This window comes from Oculina patagonica, unplaced genomic scaffold, assembly GCF_052425735.1.
Source record: "Oculina patagonica isolate OP01 unplaced genomic scaffold, crgOcupat unplaced8, whole genome shotgun sequence".
Lineage (NCBI taxonomy): Eukaryota > Metazoa > Cnidaria > Anthozoa > Scleractinia > Oculinidae > Oculina > Oculina patagonica.
Window position 1 is genome coordinate 120,001 of NW_027558690.1, and position 26,757 is coordinate 146,757.

At 38.1% G+C, this 26,757-nt stretch overlaps 1 protein-coding gene across 1 annotated transcript in view; it reads right to left on the minus strand.

Annotated features, from left to right (window-relative positions):
* LOC144641270 (uncharacterized) overlaps window positions 1-26,757 on the minus strand; it is a 157,509-nt gene that overhangs the window by 114,365 nt on the left and 16,387 nt on the right. The window contains exons 4-5 of the mRNA XM_078500301.1: window positions 23,975-24,400; window positions 10,538-10,747 (exon numbers count right to left, since the gene is read on the minus strand). Coding sequence (XP_078356427.1) covers window positions 10,538-10,747; window positions 23,975-24,400 — 636 coding nt within the window. The remainder of the gene's footprint in view (window positions 1-10,537; window positions 10,748-23,974; window positions 24,401-26,757) is intronic.

Below are 26,757 nucleotides of genomic sequence, written 5' to 3' on the forward strand. Positions count from 1 at the left end.
ATCGTCATATCTTCAATAGGTGTGTGTCGATGATTTGACATTTTACGCTTTGGTTACTTTTTCCTCCGCGCGTGTTGTCCACTGCTCGAGGGCAGTGTAATATCACCATGCAGTGCAGCTCTCAAAAGAAAAAAGTATTGCTCTCGTCAAATGACATATCTGAAGGCAGTCAGTCCACATGACATCGCCACAGTTTTGAAAGAAAGAAGAATTAGTTCTGAAACAAAAGGCAAGATAAAAAACAAGCCGTCCCGCTCCGCTCAAAAAATCGCGATTTTTTGAGCGGAGCGGGACGGCTGTACACAGGCTAGTGTAATGTTCGCCTGTGGTACGTTCCAAAGGTGTGACAAAAAAGGTGATATGTGATGTATACGCGTGGAATTTTTATGTGCAAATGAAAAGAAAACAATAGAACAAAAAGATACCGCCTCATTTTTCAAGGTTACTTGTGAGTTTCGCAGGTATCACAGGCTTTTACGTGTGCGATAAAAATTAAAAAGCCGCCTCCTTTCAAGAATTTTTTTTTACACTATAGATACATTGCCACCTAAAAACATTTTACTTCAGTTGTGTCAGAAAATATACTGCTGTTTTCAATATATTTTTCTGGGAAAACTGTGATACGTAAACATTGTATCTTGATTTTCAAGCAGTTTAAAAAGAGTATAGTTTGCATTCCACCACGAGACATTGTATTTACTGCAAGGATTGCTAATTTAATCTACTCGTAGACAATCAATAAAAACTGAAATTTTATTGTGCAAATTGAAACAAACGGCACTTTGCATCTAATTAGCTATAACAGGCGGAAAAAGTCGTTCCATTTCCGTTTAATCAGAAAACCCTATTGGGATTTTGTAATTGCCTGATAGTTCCGACAACTTTGTAACCACATTTTTCACCACTTTACTGCAAAGTTGGCAGAGGTGAGCGAGTCTGCAAAGGAAAGTTTTTATTTTGCGACAAATCCAGGCAATAACTTGGAGAAATTGCTATCCTCAAAGAATCTCGAAGAGGACTGCGAAAACGCTCAGTTTAGCACTTAGGAGGCGACAGAAGGGTTGTTTAGCTTTAACCAGGCGGAAACAAATGGGAAGAAAACGTCGAAGAGGCTAGAGATATGATCGTCGAAGATGACAAATTAAAGAGCTGCTGGCCAGGAACAGTGAAAGGATCCCGAAGAACACTAAAAAGGTAACCTTTTGGTGTATGAATGTTTGGAGTGTGTTAGCAACCGAACGGATTGAACTGCAACGGAATTCTGAAAAAGAGCAAACGTCGAGGCATGAAAACTGGAACGCATTTCTCGTGTTTTCAATTAAGCAATTGCTGAGTAGTATTTAAAATGTAACAACAGTCAAGGTAAAATAAATCATAACGTTATTAAAGTAAAGTTGTGTTTTGATTGTAATGCGAGGCTTGTGGCTTTGCTACGAGGGGAATATTATCGTAATATTCTCCTAGGGGATTATCAACTTTAATAATCCCCTAGGAGAATATTAGATATCAGCCCCGCTCTCCCCTGTTACAATCAAAGCCGCCCCCAGCTTTTCAGACAGTTGCTAATTAGCGGGGTTTATTCAATATAATCAGCCTGGAAGAACAAAGGAAAACGAGCCATGTGAAAAATAATGAGGGTTGAAGTTCTTGGATAAATAATGTCTGCTTCATTTTGCACTCCACTGCAAAATTAAGGAGACATTATTTATATGATTTCATATAACATATCATATATCATATAACTCATATTTCCTATGTGTTCATTTCGTTCTGAAATGACATTTCATTCTGGTATCATGTAAACACAGAACGAATCAGTTCAAGTCGAGATAAATTCGTAATTCATTATACCGCATGCGGACTCCACAGTTTGAATTCAGAGCGAAAAAACGTAATAGCATTTACTGTTTAGCCCAAAAAAGGTGCTGTATAGTCAAATTACTCGTCAAAACTGCAGATACGGCCATTAATGAACACAAAAACATGTTTGCGCGAAACATGCGCCACCTTGTTTTGATCTCGCGCGAAAACCGCGCACGTGAAAATGCCTTTGGTTGAACCGGTCGACTCTGTCATGTAAATGCAGAACGAACTTCATTCCGGAACGAGTTTCGCTCCGGAATGAAAGTCATTCCGGAATCATGTAAACAGGCCCTTACTCAAGAACGCAAAATTAAAGTGATTCAAAATACAAAATTTTTGCAAAATCGCAAAATTACAGCAAGGCGCCCAAATGTGTGACCACTTTAATTTATTCACATTCTTTCGTGCAGATTTACTCCAATCAAAAGCCGTGGATAGCTTGCAGTTGACTTTTGATTGGATTAAATCTGCACGAAAGAATGTGAATAAATTAAAAGTGGTCACACATTTGGGCGCCTTGCTGTAACGTGTCGCGAAAATTTCATGTACCTTAATTTACGTCATTGTTATTTAAATTCAGTCTATTTCACAGCATTGTTACTTTAAGGTCGCGGGGGACACCTTAGGCTTATCATTATGCATTTATTTAAAGCGTATGCACGAAGTACAACGACTGACATCGACAACTTTACGAGATATTTATGACTGGACAAAAATATGGGCGCGTGCGCGTGATTTGTAAAAAATCCCTGTTTCTTTGATATTTTAACCAATTTAAAACGACACTTAGCGATATACGTTCATATAGATTGTAGGAAGTCTTTGAGCTTATTTTCATTTAAATTTGAATATTTCTGCAACTCAGAGTAATCACAAAAATATTCGGCATAAACAATCGCGTCCTTTTAAAAAACGCATTGTTCTCACCATAAAAGCGTGGAATATAATTACCATAATTACATCTCTCCTTGGCAAAATGATCGTATTTAGGTCGGGACACTTTCGGAAATCTCAAAGTTTGGACTTTTCCGACAATTTTGTGGCAGAGAATACAGCACGGATACAGAACTTCATGACTTGCCACTGCAGATAGGTAAACTATGAATACTGTAGTGTGTCATAACAGAAGCGGAATTTTAAAAGAGCGCTTTTAGAAAGAGGTAGAAGACATTAAATTCAAATTTGAGCACTTAAACCGCCATAACTTGCTGGCGAACTTTAAATTTAAAAATCCGCTTCTGTTATGACACTCTAGAGGTATTGACTGATTAGTTTTTGACATGATCACAGTGTGCTGTCTCCTACTCGTTCCGCAAACTCTGCCACAAAATCATGTTTTTCCCAATTTGGCACTAACGAGGCTATAACATAGCCATTAAATGCAATCTACCAAATAAAAGATGACATTCACAATCTTTCATCATTTCTTTATGTCTCTGAAAAATTTGAGCTTAATCGCACCCATAACAGCTGAGAAATAAGCGTTTTAAAAGAGGCAGGTCAAGAAAAATTTCCCTTCATGAATTTATTCATGCTGTAGGTATCCCCCGCGACCTTAAGACAAATTTATTTCCGACATCTACTTCTCCGTCAAAGCTGAAGGAATAACATAGGCAGTGGAAAGCGCCCTGGACCCATTCATTGAATATTAGTCACTATTTGGTCTGTTTAAATATCTTTGTTGTGTATAAGGTTTATCAGAATTAAACCTCAAGTTCTGTTGTTGGACATTGTTTTTTTGTCTTTTGAATACAGTAAAAACCCGCGTATAAGAACAAGTGGATTAAGAACACCCAGGCCTGATTTTAGGAAATAAAGTACCATTTATATAAGAACACATTCAGCCTGAAAAATGAAAGTTGTTCTTATATGGAAAAATATCAAAGATCAACACTACTTTTCATTGCACACATAATAGTTCCACCCCAATTACAGTACAGTATTGCCTTGATTTATCAATTTTATTAATTAAAATAAAATACAATTGTGTGCATATATATTGATTTCATCTATTGGTAGCCTAGTATGTTCCTTATTTTAAGGAACTTTTTTTAAGAACACTTAAGAACACTTACAGGCTGATTTTGCAGATTATAACCCTTTATATAAGAACCAAATCAGCCTGAACCGCCAAAATAGGTGTTCTTAAACGCGGGTTTTTACTGTAGCGCAGCTTGCTATAAAAATTACTACGCATTAATTACTACGCGTTAATTAACTGCATGTAAACATACATTTTCGACAATTCGCATTAATTTTATAATGCATACATTTTTTGCGTTGTTAAAATACTTCGTTTTTTTTTTTTTCTCAAGCATCTCAGCGGTCCGGAATCCTGAATCCTTTAATCTGATTGGCTAATTGCGCGCGCTCCAGCGGTCCGGTTTTTCTCATCCGGACCCCGCATACGGACCGCTCACGGCGCGAAATCATTTTGCACCTTTGAGTCTAACGAACACATGAAAGTTTTGCTCTCCAAAGACAAAAATAGCCTCACCATCCATTGTTAATGCTAAAGGACAAAAATCAGTGGAATTAAAGGCCTCAAAGTTCTTCAAAAGGCGAGGTATTTATTTATTTCTCAACAAAATCGAGTTGTAGTTTACCGTTCGCAGTTTGCCGTTGTTCTGCGTTGTTTGTTCATCTCGCAATGATTTTCACACCATTGCGGTAAAATTCATTCGGTTTTTTAGACTCTATCTATGTGCTAAACTGCATTGTTTATCAGTCACTTTTTGCTTAAACAGAACACTATTTACCATCATTCAAGGAAATGAGATTCTTTGATTAAAAACGGACAAATTAAGTTAATTATCACAATATTGTGCCGTACATAGACGTTACGCATTCCATTCAGTTTGGCACTGTTTATCAGAATAAGAATCAACGCAGAGATTATTAATTTGTTAAATACAAGTGTATTAATAGCTTGTTAAACTGCTTTCGGTCAAAGAGTATTTTTGAATCAGAAAAATTGGCTTAGCAAAGTTGCAAAGCTTCTATCAAGACTTTTCAAAACATTTAAGCTTATAGGGAATTGTTCGGGAAGCCGAAATCGATTTAAAAGTGTTAGGTTTTGTGGCATATTTGTGCTCTATTTTAGTATGCCTTCATTTACTTTTCTTGATTTTCTGCAGTGTAAATTAAGCTGAACATTTCTTGAGTACGGTTCATTTTAAGCGAAGCTATTTTATTCGGAATTAATGTTTGTCTTGCTTAATGCTTGACTCTTGCTTGTCGATCAAGTCGGACTCGACATTGAAATCAAATACAAACAATTTTGTCACAGACTTTTTCACGGTTTCTTAAATCCAAACAAACGTAAGTAGGAAAAAATAAAAACGTTATTTACCGGCCTAGGTCGGTCCGTATTGGGAAAAACTGTACCCTCGGTCTTGAGCACGGCCCTCGGCCTGCGGCCTCGGGCCGTACTCAAGACCTCGGGTACAGTTTTTCCCAATACGGACTTCCCGGCCGGCAAATAACATATATATATTCCTATTATAAGGTAATTTTTTACAACATAAAAAGAATCACAACTACATACAGAGACATAATAATTGTTAAGAAACAACATAATCAAACTGAAAAATCATTTAATACACTGAAGTAAAACTTAAAACGGCAAGGGTCCGCAAACGATAATGCTGGTAACGTAGATGATTCACTAAGGGACCTAATCAGCCAAAAAAGAAATTAACATAACACAGAATACAGGAACGCTGATCATACTACGCAAAAAAAGTAGACTAGCAAGTCTAAGGGCACGTTTTTTTACCCACAATTCTGTTATAAGAATGGTTGGTACATAATGTTAGGAATAATACGGGTTGCCTGCATTAAAAAACGCCCATGTAGTCGAGATGAAATGTGTGGTCCTAGCACGAGTAAACATTGAGTAGCTAATATGGCGGCCGAGGAAGATGCTGTCATTGCAGCAATTATCGCAGCAATTTCTCTACTTTATAAAGAGGAAGAAAGTATGGAGATTTTAATGGATTTGCCGAATGATCAGGCTATTTACAAAGGAGAGGAGAGACATCCCTCGAATCACGGGCCGTGCCGTCCGCCATCTTGGATTTTCATTCGCAACATTCTGTTCATTCTGTCCATATTTGACGCTACTTAAAGAGGAGAAATGCAATGTTACTATTTGAGAAAGTGAGTTTAAGCCTGTTAATTGGCATATAAAAATGGCCTTAACTATACTTCTGCTCTACCTCAGTTTGACTTTTTTGTGAACTAGTGTTGTCGTCACTTTCAAAATGCTTTATAACAAACTAGTTTTTTCCGACACGACATCAACATGGCCAGGTCCAACCTTTTCCCGGCTGATGTCCAAAGCACGTTCAGGAAGCTTCTTGGCCTGTTGCAGTTCAACCAAGTCACGCTCTACAGTACTTAAGTTATTGTACGTACGCACAACGTCAATATGGTCGGGTCCAAGCTTTTTTCGTCTTATGTCTAGAGCACGTTTATAAAACTCCTTGGCCTGCTGTAGGTCACCCAAGTCATACTGTACAGCACCTATGTATGTACGTGCAACATCGACATGGTCGGGTCCAAGCTTATGTTTCAAAACAAAGGATTTCTCTGATCAATGCATGAATGCAAGGCTAAGGTTTTCTAACGCATTGTTTTAGAAATTCGGCGCCATTATGCAATCGGTCTGTTGGGGTGCATATTCACAAACGTGAAAAAAAACTTCACTTAGATGGAAAACCATCTCATACTTTTTAGTGGTTTGTAAAAGAAGTCTGGGGAATTCATTTCCGACCGAAACACCTTGGTTCATGATAGTAGCTCCAACTGATCTGATTAGTGTGAGAGACATATATCGCTTCCTCACTGACTCGCTGACTCACTACAAAGCCCATCGCGATTGTTAACTCCGAGACTCAAACGATAGTGCAGAATGCGATATAGCCAATCAATTGACAGTATAATAATACTTTCGCTTGAAAATATATATAAGGCAAAACTGAAAATAAATGAGTTCACTTTTCAGTTTGAAACGCTATTTCATGTTTACTTTACTTCACGTGATACATTTCAAATTTCCAATGAAGCTAACATTAAAATCATGTGACAACCTACATCGGGGAGAAGGATTTCCCTTATTGAAACGTAACACACGCGGCCAATCAGTTGATACTAGAGTACAGCTTTTTAGTCAAGGAAGTTTTCAAACATTAATTAATTTGAATTTCAAAAAGTCTTTTGAAGCAGGAAACGTGATACTTAAACTTTTCGTGCAAACGTGTGTAACATGATAATTTTGTTTTTTTATTAAACCGCCGTGATGCCTCAAAGCTTAATTTAATTAAATTGCGGTTTTACTGGCACCACGGAGTCTACAAGAATCCAACTGCATTGAAAGCACACGACATAAGGCTTAGATACAAAATTTCCAAACACGTCTCTGTTATGTTAACTTTCGTAAGTTTGAATTTCAGTTAGTCGTTAAAACAACAAACGTTATACTTTCCCTTCTGTGAAAAACGAAAGTAAAACATGATTCTTTTGTTTTTCTCTTAAACGCATGTAACATGATACTTTGGTTTTGTCGAAAATGTAAATTTAACTTGACAATTTTTTTTTTGCAAACAGGGTGACATCAATGGTAGTTTTTTTTTTCAATAATGAAACCAATTATAACACAGATGTTATCGATTAATCCAAGAAATGGTTTTTCAGATTATCAGATGTAAGGTCACCTTTTCTTAGAAAACAGCGTTGCCACTTCAAATCAAAAAAAGTCTTTCACATGAGTCACTGTGACATTCCAAAGTCTAATTTTATTAATTTGCGGTTTTAACTTGGCGCAACAGAGTCTGCAGGAATCCTTCCAAAGGAAGAAACACGCGATGTTCGTGAGAGTTTTAATGTAAAACGCAGAGTAATCTGCGCATGCGTGTTGCACAAAGTTGTTCTAGAAAGATTAGTACCACAAGGAGAGCATAGCGCTTTCTGAAACAAATATATACCGTTGTGCTCTTCATATAAAAAGTAACGTAGAAATATGTTTTACTAAGGGTACACGGTCAGGTGCCCCCCTATCCCCTTCAGAAGAATTATTAATTCATATTAATTAATTAATCAACTAATAAACTTTTACACCATAGCGCTTTAGTGTGTTAGTAGGTTAGAACGCGGGACCGGGGTCCCGGGATCCCAGGGTGTGAAAAACGTGAAGTGTGGAAACCGCGGGGTCCCGGGGTCTGTGGAAAATGCGGGGTGTGGAAAACGCGGGGTCCTGGGGTCTGTGGAAAACGCAGGGTCCTTCGTATTTTTATTCCAAAGTTGAATTTGTGTTTTGTTTTAAAAACGGTTCCTAGCGGCTTGTGCTTTGTGAAAGTTCGTAGTATCACTTCGTGTCATCACCAACTTTAGTCGTGAGGCCGAACAACCAAGATGTGTGACATTCTTGTTTAGCCACGAGTTTGTTCGTAGCTTTTCATGACTTTTTGACATCTTGGTGAAAATTTACAGAAAAATGGCCCAACGTCAATTTTGGGGGCAATCAACGCATTAATTACAAAAGAAAGAGAACATATGCTGGCAAATGCTGGATTTAAACCTTAATTAAGTTAATAAAAATATCAACTACCGTATTTACTCGAATAAGCGCCGCGGCGCTTATTAAATTTTTCGCGTCTCAAGTGCGGCGCTTATTCGAGGGCGGCGCTTATTTGAGGGCGGCGCTTATTTAAAATTTGAACGCCATAAAGAATTTAATCTTTTACAGTAATTGAAAATAGCGTCTTTTGATTGTCAGTCTTCGTCTCTTGCTGAAGAAAGAAGTAGCGCTAGCTGTCTTGGCAATGTTCACGGCCATCACAACCGATTTACAGAGCTGCGTTTTGCAAGAATGTTGGATAGAAGAACTAATGAGCGAGTGGTAAAACAATAACATTGAACTGCAAAACATCGCTTTTGATGAAAAAGAAATTTACAAGTTTGTTTTAGAGTTGCTTTGTAGTGCTGCTACTAGTTAAATGGAATTCCTCAAATAAGCGCCGCATCGGGACTGCGGCGCTTATTCGGGGGCGGCGCTTATTATCTTTTTTGTCCCAAATGCGGCGCTTATTCGGGGGCGGCGCTTATTCGAGTAAATACGGTATCCATATTGAACAATATTCAAAAAAAGCTTTGAAAGCTTACATTAAGGGGTTAAGCTAGTTTCTGTGGAGAATAAGTTTGAAGAGCTTTTTTTGTTCATAAGTATGATCTACCTCTTAAAATCAGTTGTCTTAAGTTTCAATAGAAACGTTGCATGATAACTGACGGCAAAACTAAAAACACACTTCAGCCAGCATGCCGCGCGGCAAGTGAAAAACATGGCCGTTAAATATAATTCAAGTTGTGATTATTGCCAACATATTAACTAACAAATTATCATGATCATAAGTTGTACAACACGTCTCTCTCGCTGATGCCAACACTAATTGAAGGGGCTAGATCATGCTGTCGCTAGAATTTCTTTTTACCTACTTCGATGTTAAAATTTATGTTTCGGGTCTGGAGCTCAAAATTAAAACAGAAAACCATTTTATCTCAACGCCGTGACCTAGCCTCTTATAAATAGCTTTAACTAAAACGTTATGTGATATAACTCAAACGGCTGCAACTAACGTAAATTTAAAGGAGTAACACTATGCCAAAGCATTTAAATGACAAAAAAACAGATTTTTCTTAAACCAAATAGGAAGATCATGTCACATAGATAAATGACCTGCGAGTATTTTTTACTTCCAGAAAAACAAAAGCCAATAATGAAACGCGAAACACAGGCAGACAGTGTTCTAGTCATCAGTAATGGTTTTCTTGCCAGGAAAGGGTTTAACCGTTGACCTGAATGTGCTCTTAGAGTGAACGCTATATATTTAAGATTTTCAAAATGAAAAAAAAGACAATATTCAAAAGGATCGCAAAGACAAGTATATGATTCACAAACTTGAATGGCTTTTTTACGACATGAATAATAGGCTTTTCAGTGCAAGGAAACACGTTTTACGAATATCCTAAGTTTGGTGATAAACTATTAAACTTAGTCTTTTTAGCCAGAAATAATTTTTTTCACCGTCTTTTGATTTTCAGACGCCGGGACCCCGCGTTTTCCACAGACCCCGAGACCCCGCGTTTTCCACACCCCACGTTTTCCACAGACCTCGGGGACCCCACGTTTGCCACACCCCGGGACCCTGGCCCCGCGTTTTCCTCTAATCCGGACAGCCCCCTAAACCATCACAAAAGTGCACTCTACACTAAAAAGTACTTTTTTTCTTTGAGAAAAACGAAAACAATACCCCGAGTTTGTGCAGTAGGGACTGAAAACTGGCTCCATTTGAAGTTGTTTTATATAGGGGTGTAAAATCATCGACAGGATTTTCTTACGCTTCGAATGTACCTTCGTGTTTGGAATTTTTACTTGAAAGACCATAGAATACTCTGACTGATATGTAAACGTTATGCCATAGTTTTAAAACTAACTAGCGAATTATTAAAAAAAACCCTTGTCTTTTGCAGTAACGTTATAAATAGCCGGATCCATTGCTTTACTCTAAGAGATCAGGTCCTTAGGCACAGATAGTATGCTGACATGGCGACAATTTAAAATGTTTATTTTACAAAATTCTTCACCTTGCTACCTGTTTGGACAAGTGTCTCTTACCTGTCGGCTCTTTGAGTTCCTCCAAGTGTCCTAATAGATACGCGTTAACTCTTGAAAGTCCTTCATGTGAAGAAAGATCAAACTTTCTCATTGCCTCGTCAACTTTCTCTGCCATATACCTTTTCATCTTTTCTCTTGCTTGTTGAGGATCTTGTTCTTCTGAGTATCTGCTAATAGCACTAGCAGACCTAATCTTGAAAGGCAAATTACCTGAAACAACAGCAAAAGATAAATAGCTTGTCTCTTCCTTGCAGGTTAGGGGACCGTTTATTAGTTATGGGGTGGGGGTTGGGGGGGTGGGGAAACTGGAGATTCTGACGAGGAAGGGCGCGGCAAAAAATATGGCTTCAAAGGGGAGCCGGCATAAAAATATAACATAAAAAAAAATCACAACTACTATAGAGACATAATAATTGTTAAGTAACAACATAATCAAACTGAAAAATCATTTAATACACTGAAGTAAAATTTAAAACGGCAAGGGACCGCAAATGATAATGCTGGTAACGTAGATTCACTAAGGGACCTAATCAGCCTTAAAGAAAATTAACATAACACACAATACAGGAACGCTGATCAAACTACGCAAAAAAGTAGACTAGCAAGTCTAAGGGCACGTTTTTTTACCCACAATTCTGGAATAAGAATGGTTGGTACAGAATGCTAGGAATAATTCGGATTATCATTCGATGCAATTTTTTCTTTCTTTTCATTGGCCGAGAGCCCACCACGTGATCTGCAAATAACTGCCTACAAATAATGGTCTGCTCGTGCGCACTAGCGTCTGACAGTGATTTTGCTACAAATAATATTCTGCTCATGCGTAGTTGTGTCCACTTCCGAGAAAAAATGGTAGCTAGTTTTCCAGAGATGAAGAAGAGCGGTTGGATTTTTCTGCTAGGCCCGAAGAAACCAGCTCGTATTATCGAAGGCGTTACGCTTTCGTCTGTAAGAAATAGTGCGATTTCCACGCAGTTCCCGAAGGATAATAATGAATAAAAGTGAGAATAGGCCTGTTTATTGGCAATTTAAAAAAATGGCCTTAACTACACTTCTGCTCTAACTTAGTTTGCCTTTTTTGTGAATTAGTGTTCTCGTCTTTGATTCTCTGTTGTTTCCGTGCGCTCATTAGCGAAAATAGCTTTTCCGCCTCGCAAACTGAATAAAATAAACGCCACTATATCGTAAAAATGAATAAAGGGGTTATGTCGAGTTTATCACATCAATCGCGCCATAATTTGACGCCTTCTTTTCTGACGTTCACACAGTATCTTTCTATTTCCTGATCAAAAATAAAAGTGCCATACACATGCCATCTTTACAGGAAAGCACAAGAATTGCGGGTGGGAGCTAATATACCTGGATGATAATGTGAAATACTTAAATATTTTTCATTATTATCCAGGTAGAATACAAATTATACGCGAGACCGGCACAAATATCGCACGGTATTTGCATTGTACGAAACAGGTACTTATAATATTTTTAAGCGTCTCGGGGATATGCAGCGCAATGCTTTAACATCAAAATAAGGTTAGTGAGTAGTCTTTTACATAGCAGTAGGATAATTATGACAAAAATCGCTTGCCTTCTGTTGTCTCCAAGCAATAATCTAATCTTAATCCTGGTACCATAAAATTTTCTAAGTTCTTACAAAAATGTTTCTAATACCGCCCGAACTATTAAAGTTTTTTCACTTTCAGTCTAATGGAGATCTTCGATAGACCAGCGATGGCTTCCAATTCTTCTTCAAGATTTTCAAAGTGATCAGTACTTCTTACGAAGATCATCCGAACGTTTGTAAAGAAGGATGTCTAAATCACGTTCCAAATGCCACCAAAATTGGTGTAAGTACGCAGGTCATCGACGAGCTTTTTCGGACTTATTTAAATAGAATTTCTTGAATGAAAAGTTCTCTCGGCTTTTTTGAGATTACCCAAGTCACGTTGAGCAACATCCAACTTGCTGTACGTTTGCGCGACATCAACATGGCCAGGTCCAACCTTTTCCCGGCTGATGTCCAAAGCACGTTCAGGAAGCTTCTTGGCCTGTTGCAGATCAACCAAGTCACGCTCTACAGTACTTAAGTTATTGTACGTACGCACAACGTCAACATGGCCGGGTTCAACATTTTAAAGCTGAATGTCTCAATCCTGTTTATAATGCTTCTGGCTTTCTGCAGGTTACCGAAGTCATGATGAACAACACCAAAGCTACCGTACGTACGAGCAACGTCAACATGGTAGGGTCCAACCTCTTTCCGCCTGATTTTTAGAGCACGTTTATAATGCTTCTTGGCCCGTTGCAGGTCTCCTAAGTCATGATGTACCTCACCTAAGTTATAGTGTGTATGTGCAACGTCAACATGGCCGGGTCCAAGCTTTACCAGCTGAATGACTAGAGCACGTTCATAATACCCTGGGCCCGGGTATATGAAAGGGACGGGGATGCTCGTCGTCTCGCTTAGGGGTATAAATTTCGGACTTTGGGTCTCGCTTAAGGTGTTCTGGGCAAAATGGCAATATTTTTAGCCGTCAGGGTCTCGTTTATGGTTGCACACGAAGCAATATACAAATATCAATTCTCTTTTCAGTTTTTGGTATCTTTTAGGGGTCTAAAATAGCTTGAGCCACGCCCAGATTGGTCTCTTTAAAGGGCTCTTTTCAATATTTCCGATGAGCATCCCCGTCCCTTTAATATGAGGGTCCCCCCTGGGACCCTGGGCTTGCTGCAGGTCACCCAAGTCATGCTATATATATATAGCACCTAAGGTAAAGTACGTATGCGCAACGTCAACATTGTCGGCTCCAAGCTTTTCCAGCATAATGTCCTCAGCACGTTTATAATGCTTCTTGGCCTGCTGTAGGTCTCCTAAGTCATGATGTACCTTACCTAAGTTAAAGTACGTACGCGCAATGTCAACACGGTCGGGTCCAAGCTTTTCCAGCTCAATGCTTAGAGCATGTTCATAATGCTGCTTGGCCTGCTGCAGGTCACCCAAGTGATGCTGCACAGCACCCAAATTATTGTAAGTTCTCGCCACATCAACATAAGCTCAAGGCTAGCATTTTCTTATGAATTGTTATTGGGCGCCATTTATGCAGTCGGGCTATACAGTAGAACCCCGATATAACGATCTTCGATATAACGATATTCCCGGTATAACGATGAATATTCTATGTCCCGGCAAAAGTTACAGTAAAATGTATGGGACAGAACCCCGATATAACGATCTTCGATATAACAATATTCCCGATATAACGATGATAATTTAACGGACCGAACGTCAAACCTTCCCCGATATAACGATATTATCAGTAGACAGTTACAATTTAAGCAAAATATTGAATTTAAGCCAATAACATAACAGTAATCGAGTAATTTCTAACGTTTCTGACAACAGCTTTATACGATGACATAAGAAAATGATACTGTATTCTATGCCTCTTTATCCAGTAAAAAAAGTATATGTTAGGTTTACCCCGATATAACGATATTTTCCATGTCCTTATATCGGGAGATCCGATATAACGATTCCTCGATATAACGATGTAATTTTACTGCTCGTTTTTTTTTTTTTTTTTTTTTTTATAATTTAATACTTTATTAAATTAAATATACAGTTACAAGCACAGATATAGATACAGATACAGAAGTTTGAAGTACAATTACACTTTGAAAAAATACATAGTTACGGGTGCACTACAGTTACAATTTTTAATTTTGAAATACTACTACAATTACTCTGGAAACAGTTATGCTAAAAAAAAAAAAAAATAAATAAATAAATAACAAAAAAAAAATAACAAAAACAAAACAAACAAAAAAACAAAAAAAAAAATAATTCAAAAAAAGAACGAAAAATGGCAGACGTTGCATACATTTACTTTAAATAAGTTTATCTAAAAAATTTTCCCATTTAACTAAATGGAGGTGCAATTTATTTTTCTGCTTAGCAATAAATTCTTCTATTTTAATAGTTTTCCTTAGTAGAGCATGGAAGACATTCAAACTGGGATTAGTAGATCTCTTCCTACAAAGTACAATTGTTTGTTTTGCCACAAGAACTATGTGGTTTACAGCCATAAAATGTTCCTCGAGATCAGGCAAACCAAGTATAACATTGACTACTTCTGACAAATCAACACTAATTCCAGTGACACACTGTTGCAGCCAGTTGAAAATTTCATTCCAAAAGGCACTAGAAAAAGAACATAATGCAAACAAATGTTCAGGGGTTTCTTCCTCCTCTCCACAAAAGGTGCACAAAGGCGACTCCACCAAGCCAAACTTACACAATTTAGAATTTGTAAATAAGATTCTATTAACCACTTTGTATTGAAATTCTCTTGTGTGCGCATCTAACGCAACCTGGAAAGGCAAGCTGTATATTTTACTCCAATCACGCTTAGGGTCAGGGAACATTTCATCGAATTTCCTTTGTGCTGTTGGTTTTTCACAAACCCTTGAGACCAGACTCCCATACAGTTTTTTGGAATTTACTTTTGATGTGGGTACTTTAACTGAATTAATAGTTAAAGTGGATTCATTTGAATCCGAGTTCAAGATATAAGGACCTGTCATGGACTTAATAGCTTGTTTCCATTTAACTGGTATTGCATCGATTAGACCTTGCCGCAAAAGAAAGTTTTTCATTTTAAGACCTTTGTTATGCAGATCATTCCATGTCAAAAATTTACATGTCCCATCCAGTTTAATCATGTCACCAATTTTGTTTATACCTATATCCATCAGTTCGCTAATAAAACATGATTTATTATTTATACAGATGTGTTTATTATTCCAAATTATTTCGTTTAAAATTTCATCACTTGTTTCAGGCATTGAACCATTTAATTTTGACCATAAGGTCAAACATTCGTTATAAAATGGGGGGATAGCAATTTTCAAAGAACTTGGATCAAAATTGCATGTTAAGAGGTATGGGCCTCCCACAGGCTGTAGAAAAAAGTTGAGAACATGTTTCCATTCGGCACCATCTTCCGGATCAGAGTACCGTTTCAAAAAGGATATCTTCTGTGCTTGAATAAGGGATTCTAAATGTATCATTCTTAATCCACCGTTCTCAATATTATTAATCAAAGCACGTCTTTTCACTTTGTCTTTACCCTTCCAAATAAATTCGTAGATGATCGTATTCGCTCTCTTGATAACGTCATCTGGAAAAGGTAACTGCGACGCTCTATACAGGAATTTAGGGATAGCAAACGATTTTATAATTTGAATTCTTCCAAGAATGGTTAAATGTCTCCACTTCCACAGATTAAGAGTCTTTTTCAGCGAATCCAGGATTGAATCAAAATTTAATTTAACGGCTTGCTTCTTATCATATGAGAAAAAGATGCCAAGTATCTTTAAAGGTTTATCCATATTTTTAATACCGATATCAAGCTTTATGGACGAGTCGCCAAGATGGAGAGCCTCTAATTTACCGTTATTTACTTTAAGGCCTGAACAGCATCCAAAATCTCGCAACATTTTTAAAAGATTTTCGAAAGATTGTTTATCTTTCAAGAAAGTCGTCAGATCATCAGCGAAAATGGTTAACTTAATTTCTTCGTTATCTGAAAGTTTAAAGCCTTTAATATTTTTACTGCTTCTAATATTTATAGCAAGTATCTCGAGAGCAATAATGAAGAGGTACGGAGACAAAGGGTCGCCTTGCCTAACTCCTCGCTTGACGTCAAAATGAACGGAGGAGAAGCCGTTGTTTGTAACACAGCTTTTAATGTTACAATAAAATGTGCTTACCCACTTGATAAAAGATTCACCGAAATTGAAAGCCAGTAGGGCCTTATTTAAAAAAGCCCAGTCAAGAGAGTCAAACGCCTTCTCGAAATCGATCGCGACAAGCAGTCCACTTAAGTCATTAACTTTGGTATAAGACATGATGTCATCAATAATTCTCGTGCTATCGGAGATCAGTCGGCCCTTGACATAGGCATTTTGATTCCTGTGTATTATGAAAGGCAAAATGCATTCCAATCTCTTCGCTAAAGCCTTAGACGCAATCTTGACATCGACATTTATTAAGGAGATAGGCCTCCAATTTGCTATATACATCTTGTCCTTATCTTTCTTTTCAATTTATTTAATAATAGCCATTTTTTGTGACGTTGATAATTCTCCATGCTCATGCGCTGCATTCAAGCAGCCCACTACCAGATTCCCTATAACTGGCCAAAAAGCTTTGTAGAATTCGACTGTCAAGCCATCGTTTCCGGGTGCTTTACCATTTTGAAAACTCAGTAGCGAACGATAACATTCATTGAAAGTTAATTTCCCCTCACACTTCATCTGCATTTCCTTGTCTAGTTTTGGTATGTCAGGGTTTCCTAAGAAGATTTTAGCACCGCCCTGATCAATATCCGCCCCGTTGTTTTGGTATAAGGTGGAATAGAAGGACTTTAGCTGGTTTAAAATAACAGCAGGTTCCGTAATGACATTTCCGTCGTCTTGTTTTATTTTCCTTATGCAGGATTTGTTATGATTAAAGTTTTCAAGTCGCAGAAAATAGCTGTTACTTTTCTCCCCTTTTTCATACCATCTAGCGCGAGATCGAATCATAGCACCTTGTGTTATATAATCATACATAGCTTCATATTCTATTTTTTGCTCCTCAAGTTTCGCAAGATTCTCAGCCGTTGGTAACTCATTACACTTTTCTTCCCATTCTTTCACGCTTTTTTCAAGTTCAGATAACTTATCACGACGGTCTCTAGCTTTACGCTTGCTATAACTAATCGTTTCCTTTCGTATTCGATATTTGATTATGTCCCATAACAGTCTTTTATCTGTAATATCCCTATACTCATCTAGCCAACTAGGGTACGAATTTTTTAAAAATTCGGCGTATACAGGGTCGTCCGCCAGACTCGAATTAAACCTCCAGTAGGATGGTCCCCTATCATAATTTGTTATGCTTTTGAAATGAAGAGAAATTGCTGAATGATCTGATTTTATTGCGGGTATCACGTCTGTAGCAAGAACTTCTTCTTGGCACGAATCGCTTACAAGCCAGAAATCTAATCTACGTTGAATAAGCGGCGTTTTTTGTCTCCATGTGAAGCGTTTATCATCTGGATGACGGATTCTCCATATATCTATTAAATCATTTTCTGACATCATATCTTTAATTTCATTAACGCTCCTATCTTTGATTTTTCGATTGCCACCGAAGCAATCCAAATTCTCATCGAAAAAGATATTGAAGTCACCTCCCATTATAACTTTTCTATTAGGATCGAAATCATAGCTTTCAATTTTGCTTCTGATCTTTTTGAAAAACACTTCTTGTTCATGAACTTTGTTGGGAGCATAAATATTTACAAATAAAAAAAGGTTCCCCTGCACAACGGCTTCTAGAAATATGAAGCGACCGCTAGGGTCACAAAAAACTGTTTTTTGTTCGAATTCTAAGTTTTGTTTCACTAGAATTATGGTGCCTTTGCTGTGATTTGAGCCGTGCGAGAACAACATCTTGCCTTTCCATTGTGTTCTCCAAAATTGTTCATCCTCAATTGTGCTATATGTTTCCTGCAGGAAAGCAACATCAGCTTTTTGTTTTGTTATCCATAAAAGTATCGCTTTTCGCTTATCGGAGGAACGCAAACCCCGAACATTTAAAGAAACCATTTTAAAATTTGTTGTCATTTTCTATGTTTTCTTTGTCAATAGAACTAGCCTAGCACCTCGAATACCAACACCCTAATTACCGCATAACACCTTATAAAGAAAAGGTTATGTAACATCGCACCATAAAAAAATATAATTAACATAATATGCGCAACATAAGTTAGCCTGAAATAAAGGTAACAAAAACAAAACGTAAACCATATTTTAAAATAAAATAAACATACACACAAATACGGAATGATTAAACTAATAATCTATTCGTCCATGAAGCTCTTCAGCCCATTCCAATCGCATCACTGAATTCAATATTGGTGTAACTAAAAGCAGTATTAAACGACAGTTGAATACCTGAAGAGAAGGTCCAAGCTTCATCAAATGTTCTTGTATTTGATTAGAGAGAAAAACCTTAAAGTACGGGAGTTACTCAGGAACGAACTTTCCATCGATGTAAAGCATATCCAGTTTACTTTGACTGAAGTAGGCCGATTGTCCCGCCTTCCTTGCTTCTTTCAGCTTTGACATTTGACGTCGTCTTGCTTCTTGGATTGACTTTGGAAGATCGGGGTAGATATAAATTTCTTTATCACGAAGATATTTCCCCAGGCTCGCAATTCGTTGCCTGTCGCTATACCGGAGAAATCTGGCAATTATTACTCGCGGTCCTTTCGAGGTTTTCTTTCCAAGGCGGTGGACCCTCTGAAATTCAATCGTGTCGGGCTTCTCAACATTCAAAACAGTTTCCATGAATGAGCGTAAGACGGCGGCAGTGTCTTCGCGTCCATCTTCATTAGGGGCTTCATGGATTCCCTCGAAGAGAAGGTTTTCTCTTCTTGAGTAAGCCTCCAAATATGACATTTGTTTGGACAAGCGGGCCAACTCGGCTTTATGTTTCTCGCTATCTTCCTTTTGCCTATGTGTAGCATCTTCGCACATCTTCGAGATGAAATCAACATTCGCAGTCAGCTCTTCCACAGATTTATCAGCAACACGGCTCTTAGAGTCCAACGCTTCAACTTTGAGCGCCAGTTCATTAACATGGGTTTCCACTGCTGCTACTTTGCTTAATGCCTTGTTCAACATAGTTTCCATACTGTCGAGTTTCTCTAGCTTCTGAAGAATATGTTACTGAATATGTTTTATGTTCACGCCTATGTCGTCCGACAACGCCATATTGGAGACTCCACGTGTAAACACTTCTTCGCTCTCTGTCTCGAAATTCTCTTCCTTTTTCTTCTTATCAACCGGGGAAGCTGTTTCACTGTCTCTATCGCTTGAATTACTGCTTTCTCTTTCCCTTTTTGTTCTATCCATACAAAAAAAAAAATTGTTTGGGTCTAGCGGAGCTTCGAAGGCACGTCTTCACTCAGACATGGTCGTGCCCAAATCCTCATTTTTTTTACTGCTCGTTGGCATATCGTTATATCGGGGTTCCCCTGTACTTCGAAAATATCTATGTCACTTCCATATGAGGTTCACTAAGGTATATATTTGTTTCAGAAAGCGCAATGCTCTCCTTGTGGTGCAATTCTTTCTTGCAAAAAATACTTTGCGCTTAACGCATGCGCATATTAGTCTACGTCATACACTGGAACTCTCACGTGTTTCCTGCGGTAGGATTCCTGTAGACTCCGTGGTGCCCAGTTAAAACCAAAAATGAATTCAATTAGACTATGGATTGTCACAGCGATTCGTGTGAAACACTTTTCTTAATGTGAAAGTGCTGTTTTCTTATAAAAGGTGACCTCATATCTCATAATCTGAAAAACCATTTCTTGGAGAAATCGATAATATCTGTTTTATAATTGGTTTTATAATTAAAAGCGAAACTACTGGCATCGAGGCACCCCTGTTTGCTAAAAACAACTGTATCAAGTTACACGTTTTCGACAAAAACAAAAGTATCATCTTACATTCGTTTGCACGGAAGGGAAAAGAATCACGTTTGTTGTTTCAACTTCTAACTGAAATTCAACCTAACGAAAGTTAACATAACATGGACGTGTTTGGCCATTTTGTATCTAAGCCTAACGTCGTGTGCTTTACAAGGGGTTAGGATTCTTGTAGAACTCGTGTGCTGCCAGTAAAACCGCAATTTAATTAAATTAGTCCTTGAGGCACAGCGGTTTAATAAAAAACCAAAAGTGTCATGTCACATACGTTTGCACGAAAAGTATAAGTATCATTTCTGCTGCTAAAAAGTCTTTTTGAAATACAAAATAAAGAAAGTTACATAAAACACAACGATTCAAATTATTGAAAACTTCATGGACTAAAAAAATGTACTCTAGTGTCAAGGGATCGGCCGCACGCGTGACCCTTCTTCCGGATGTAGATTGTCACGTGATTTAATTGTTTGCTTCGTGCCAAAATCGAAACGCATCACGTTTAGTCTTTCAACATCTTGCTGGAAATATAATGAAGCAGGTAAACATAAAACAGCGTTTAAAAATATAAAGTGAACTCATTTTACTTATTTCCAAGGGAGATTATTACTATACTGTCTGTCAATTGATTGTCCATACTTTTGCTGACGGCGCCTTTATGAATTTCTTTGACAAACAATAAATAAAGGAAACCAGCGAAAATTTTAGGGTTTTTGGTTAGGGTTAAAACAATAACCCCTAACCCTAAACCTTAACTCTAACCCTAACCCTAAGGTTAGGGTTCGCGTTATGGTAAGGGTTACTGTTTTATCCATAACCAAGAACCCTAACCCTTACCCTAGGGTTAGGGCTAGGGTTAGAGTTAAGGTGGCCCGCGGCTAATTCCGGGAGCGAAGGTGCTATTTTTTAAATCGAATTTTGGGGATGAAAACCGTAACCGATTTCTTTGATTTTTGGTAGTCGTAATAACAAATGTTCAAATTTTATAAAGCTTTACCTTTTAAAGCCCAAAATATAAACAATCGCGAGAAATAAGCACTTTATGGAAAATCTTTTTTTCGAAAATATGCGAATATTTTCAAAACGCGAAGATAGATTTTTTTCAAATTAAGGTCAATTACTTCAAGTAAGCATGTTTCATGTGAGCAAGTTTCAACTAATTCGGCTGGGTAGAAATTGCTGCACAGTTGACTGTTTATTTTTCGCATAAAAATATTGTAATTGGATATTTTCGCCAGCTATTGCAACAATGCTTAATTAATGCTAAGATCACTTCTGTCATTTGAAAGCTCAATACCTCCTAAAAAGTTGCTGAAAAATCTGTAACGATCTGATATTCTCCGCTAAAGTTATAGTCAAGTGAAGCATAAGTGGTTTACGGTGCGAAAATTGCAAATTAGAAAAATTCAATCTTTTTCGAATTAAAAAAAATCGACCGATTTTTTTTCTTTTAATTTTTAGTATACAAAAATCCAACATATAAGCAAACGCCCTCATCTAGTTTCGAGCGTGAAGTCTCGATGAAACTCGTCAAATTTGGCTCTTCGAGATAGCTACCTCTCGTCCTTCGGTTAAAAGCGCTTTGGAAACCCCTCAACTAACAGTAAATTATTCAAACCTGCTGCATTCTCAAGATTATTTAGCACCTGGAAATGAACGCCCGTTTATTTCAAGGTGCTAAAAAATCTTGGGAATGCGGCAAGTTTGAATAATTTACTGGAACACAAGGGTTTCCAAAGCGCTTCAAAATGGAAGACGAGAGGTAGCCATCTTCACGTACTAAATTCGGCGAGTTGAATCCAGTCTACACACACGAAACTAGATAAGGCCGTTTGTGTACATGCTGGATTTTCTCATACTTAAAAATAAAAGAAAAAAAATCGGTAGTTTTTTTGTAGTTCGAAAAACAATGAATATTTTAAAAAATACACTTTACGCACCGTAAACATCTTCTGTTTTAATTGCTTATAACTTTTGCTAGGAGTTTCCGATCTTTTCAGAATTTTCAGCATTGTTTTAGCTGGTATTAAGCTTTCAAATAATCAATGCAATTAAAACATTACACAAGCGTTGTTGTAACAACTGGCAAAAATACATCAGCATAATATTTTTAAGCAAAAATCTAACAGTCAACTGTGCAGCAATTCCTACCCAGCCGATTTCGTTGAAACTTGCTCACATGAATTCTTGGATAATTTGAACGTATTGACAGCAATAAGAAAAAAATCTATCTTCGCGTTTAGAAAATATTCGCGTTTTATTAAAAAATAGGTTAATTTAAAAGTGCTTATATTTCGTGTTCACTGTTTTTGTTTGTTCCAAATTTTAAAGCTTTATTAAATTTAAACAGTTGTTTTTACGACTACCAAAAATCAGAGAAATCGGTTACGGTTTTCATCCCCAAAATTCGATTTAAAAAAATAGCACCTTCGCTCCCGGAATTAACCGCGGGTCACCTTAAGCGTTTGAGTTAAAGCCATAGCCCTAACCGTCAGCGCGCGGCTAGCCTTGATTGCAGTTTTCTTGCGGTTAGCTTTCACTCCAGTCTGCTTGCAGTAAGCTGTTGTTTGTAGTTTTGGGGCAACACTATTCTGATAAGTTTGCTCGAAAAAGCGCCTGCACAACACTCAATTATGTGACTTGCGCGCCGTTGATCCTATTTAAGGAAAGCCAAGTAAACATGCATGGCGAACGTGCTCAGCAAAATCACCTTCTGCTGGTTTTCCCATTTCATCTTACTTTTGCTTTCAGTAAAGCGCCGTTTGCTCTCACTTTTCCAATCCTTACATTATCACATCACACATACTACAAGGCCCCTTGTAATCAAGACAAGATCGCACGCATCGATCCATTCATGCATCCATCCAACCATGCATATTTAATGAGGTAGCGAAAACAATTTGCGATGAAAGGTGGAGCTCTTATACCAGGTCACTTTTTGGCAACTTTGTCGCCGCAGCACCCAAGCGGACACCGCAAAACTCGTGTTGACAAAGTTCCCGGCAAGAAAGTCTTGTTTTAGACTTTTATACCCACCAGGCTCGAACTGCCTTCGTTAGTGCAACATTCTCCTGGAGCGCTAAACCGTGAGCGCTATTGTACAAAACAAAGGATGCAGTCAACTTACGGGTATTCGGACTTAATGATGTCCTTCAACCACCTGGCGGCCGCACTTGTGCTAAAACTAACCAAAGTCTTTGACTTTACGATCAAACAGCCATTTTTTTCGCTTTCTCCTCACGTGTCATCACGTCACAACGCGGTATCCAGTCCTTCTCTGTCTAACGCGAAACATGTCCGCCAGAAACTCTAACCACAGATAGTTCTAAAATGTTTTTTTTTAAAAAACCTGCCCGGACAGTTAAATAACCCTACAAGGAGAGATTTGCACGCGATGTGCCGAAAAACGCAAACTGCTGGCTGACTGTGGACAAAGTAAGCTTGCTTTTGTTTTGCATGTGTTATTTCCGAAATGAAATAGAGCACAATGTTTAGCACGCGTAAATAAGCTTCATGCGAAGTTTTGAGCTGTTTTGACAATGTTCAATTTAGTGTCGTTATTGCTCGAGCCCATTCATTTGCGAGTCAACAGTACAAATAATGTAGTATCCCTCATTTTACAACGACATTTTAGTTGTTTTACAGATACAAAAAGACCCTTAAACAAGATGTCTTTCCTTGGACACATTTTGTTGTAGCTCCTACATAATGTACTTCTAATTGGGGGTGGGGGGGGGGGGGGGGGGGGAAGAGGGAGGGACTAAGGGTGTTCTAGCCCAAATCGTGTCGCTCAATTCTTTTCTCTTGTTCTCGTTTGAGTTCACCTGAAGAATATACTATGACAAGTCTAATTTCTTGGGTATAACATTGGTACAATTAATTAAGGTCTCAGCTTTACCTGCACTCTGGAGGAAATACTGTTGACAAGCTGTGTATTCCTCCTGCAAAATAGTTGTCCTGAGTTTCACTTCAGTAAGGCCAAACGCTTTCAAAATTTTCTTCGTAATAAGATGTTTTTGTGCCATTTCATTCAAGTGGCCTGAATGATAGTCTTCCCATAGTTCTTCAAGTATCTCCAGAGAGCTACATTCCACTGTGATTATCAAGCTCCCTTGCTGAGCGTTCACAAAAAGTACTTTGCGTATTTCGATCAGATATTTTAGGTAAGCATTTAACTCTTCTGGCTTACAGGGATCAACAGCCTTAAAGTACTTGAGTGCAATGAAATTGAATACTTCTTCTGCGGTGGGAAGGCTTCTGTTTTCTCCCGTTAAATCTGCCATAGCTGAGATTTCTTCACAGTCGATCCGCAGTGGAAGTTGACCTGTAGGGAAACAAAGTCATAATAAATTATGCAATAGATGTCAACTACAGTAAATGCTCGAATTAGCGCCGGGCTTTAACTAAGCGCCCCCTTTGAAACAAACACAAACAACGAAATGTTAGCGTACGGATGAGGTTTATCTTGTAATTTCTGGACGTGAAGAAGTCCCTTTTCGTGTACAGGCCAGTGAAAGTCTTCTTTTGGTAAATAGATGTTGAGAAAGTGTGACTCTGGCGTTTGATGAGAACATCCAGAAATGGTATTGTACTGTTCTCTTCAAATTTAACGGTGATTTTTTTTAATTGATACTTGTATGACAGTCATTGAGGTAGCGAAGAAACTGAATTGCTGCTTGTTTACTGTCAAACAAGGTGAAGGTATTATTAACTTATCGGAACCAAATAGAGGAGGGAGACTTGTTGTTAAGTACCCATTTCCCATCAAAATGGCATAAAAGCCTGGTTTTCACTGGCGACGCAAGCCCAAGCACAAACACAAGCGCAAGCATAAGCAGTTTGTTCCAAGTGAAAACGAACGTTGACATATATAAGCATAAGCACATTAGCATAAGAGTACGATGTTTACTAGTTAGAAGGCTCCGTTCTCGACTTCGTTCTCTCGGCAAATATTGCGGGACGGCTGAATTTCAGACTATTGTCTCCTCTACTCTTGTGACGAAGAAAGAGGAAGCGACTACAAAAAAGGAGGAAAACGGAACTTTTGGGGTTATAGATATTTTTAAAGAAAGCTTTCATCTCCATTTCTTTCGCTACTCGAGTCCACGCTTGTGCCTTTTTCTTTTTTGTCCACACTCCCCCGAACAAACTCGAAAAACATTTATCAAAATCAACCGGGGCCTCTGCGACTTTGTTTAAATGCTGGAACGAGTGCTTTAATTGGCTAGACACGGCCAGGCGTAAACAATTTTCCTGTGCTTATGCGATGTTTCGTTTTCACACGAACGCGCAAGCACAAGAAAAGGAGAAATTTTGATCATTGTGCTTGCGCTTGTGCTTATGTTTGCGTCGAAGCCGTTTTCACTATGAAACAAGAAACTTCAAGCAGTTTAAAATCGGGCGGTTAATGTTTGGCCACTTCTTTTAGTTCTTTGGCTAGAAAGGCACGGTGCCGCACATTAAAAATTCTTTAGAAAAGCAGTCACTTGAGAAACATACAAGTCGTGTTTGCGTGAGTCACGGAGTGTGTGTGAGCTGAATTACGCATGCAAATGTTTATTTTGTTCCGAATCTTAAATAAAACACACTCAAACCACTTGAAAGGTATAAATTGATTCCGGTAAAAATTAAACTAAACTAACTAAAAATTACACTAAACAGAAAGCAGAGTATTCATGTCAAACAAGTGATTGCTAGTTAACACCAAATCTTGCGTGGCCATGACCCGCGTGAAACACTGTTGCGACTGACAAACGAAATGGTAAGAAAACACCTTGGGTGACATACATGGTTGACTACACTCTTTTTTTTATATAACAACGTCTAATTTTTGAGTTATTTTTTCAAAAATAGCTATTAGTCGGCGTGATGGGCCGTGTAGTCAGTGGGTCAGTCAGTGACTCAGTCAGCGAAGTATGTTTGTCACACCGATCAGATTTCAGGTACTATCAGAACCAATCAAATTGTAGTTTATAAAGGGGAAGCAATCTGACACAGTTGTAGTGAGCGATTTCGTTCGAAGATTTTAGATTTGTAGGAGGCGGAATTGGTGAGTTGTGAATTAACCCTGGAATAAAATTGTGTTTTTCGTAACGCTCGCCTGCTTACAACGCACACGCCGTCAGCAAAAGGCCCAACACAAAATTGTTATTCGTCTTATTCGAGCGTTCGTTTTGAAGAGGCTAGCTTTCCTGACCGTGGTAAAAATTACATAAAGCATTTGCACACAGCAGATTTAAAGAATAATGTTGTCATTATCGTGATGTTAATACTGTGGGCATATCTACAAAGAGTTGAAGAAATAGAAAGGAATCTTTTTTAGATTAATAAATAATATTATTTTGTCGAGGGAAAAGCGCCCTGGGGACGAGGTTGAAATCCCGCATGTATTGAACAATTTCCACGCAATCTCTTCCACAATTAAATTTTCTGCCTAAGACTGTTTCTGTTCCTTCAGCTTTTGAAAAGTTTAATTGCAGAATCGCCGCTAACGTGACACTTCAAGAGAAGAGGGAATCGATTTTTGTTTTGGCGACGTCAGAGACTGACCAATCAGAAGTGGCTGTTCCCACGCGCTTGGTAAACATTGTAACACGATCTGACAGAAAGCGGCTCGATGTAATATTTTTGTTCAAAACTGAAAACTCTTAATACCACGACTTCTCTGCTAAAAGAAACCAC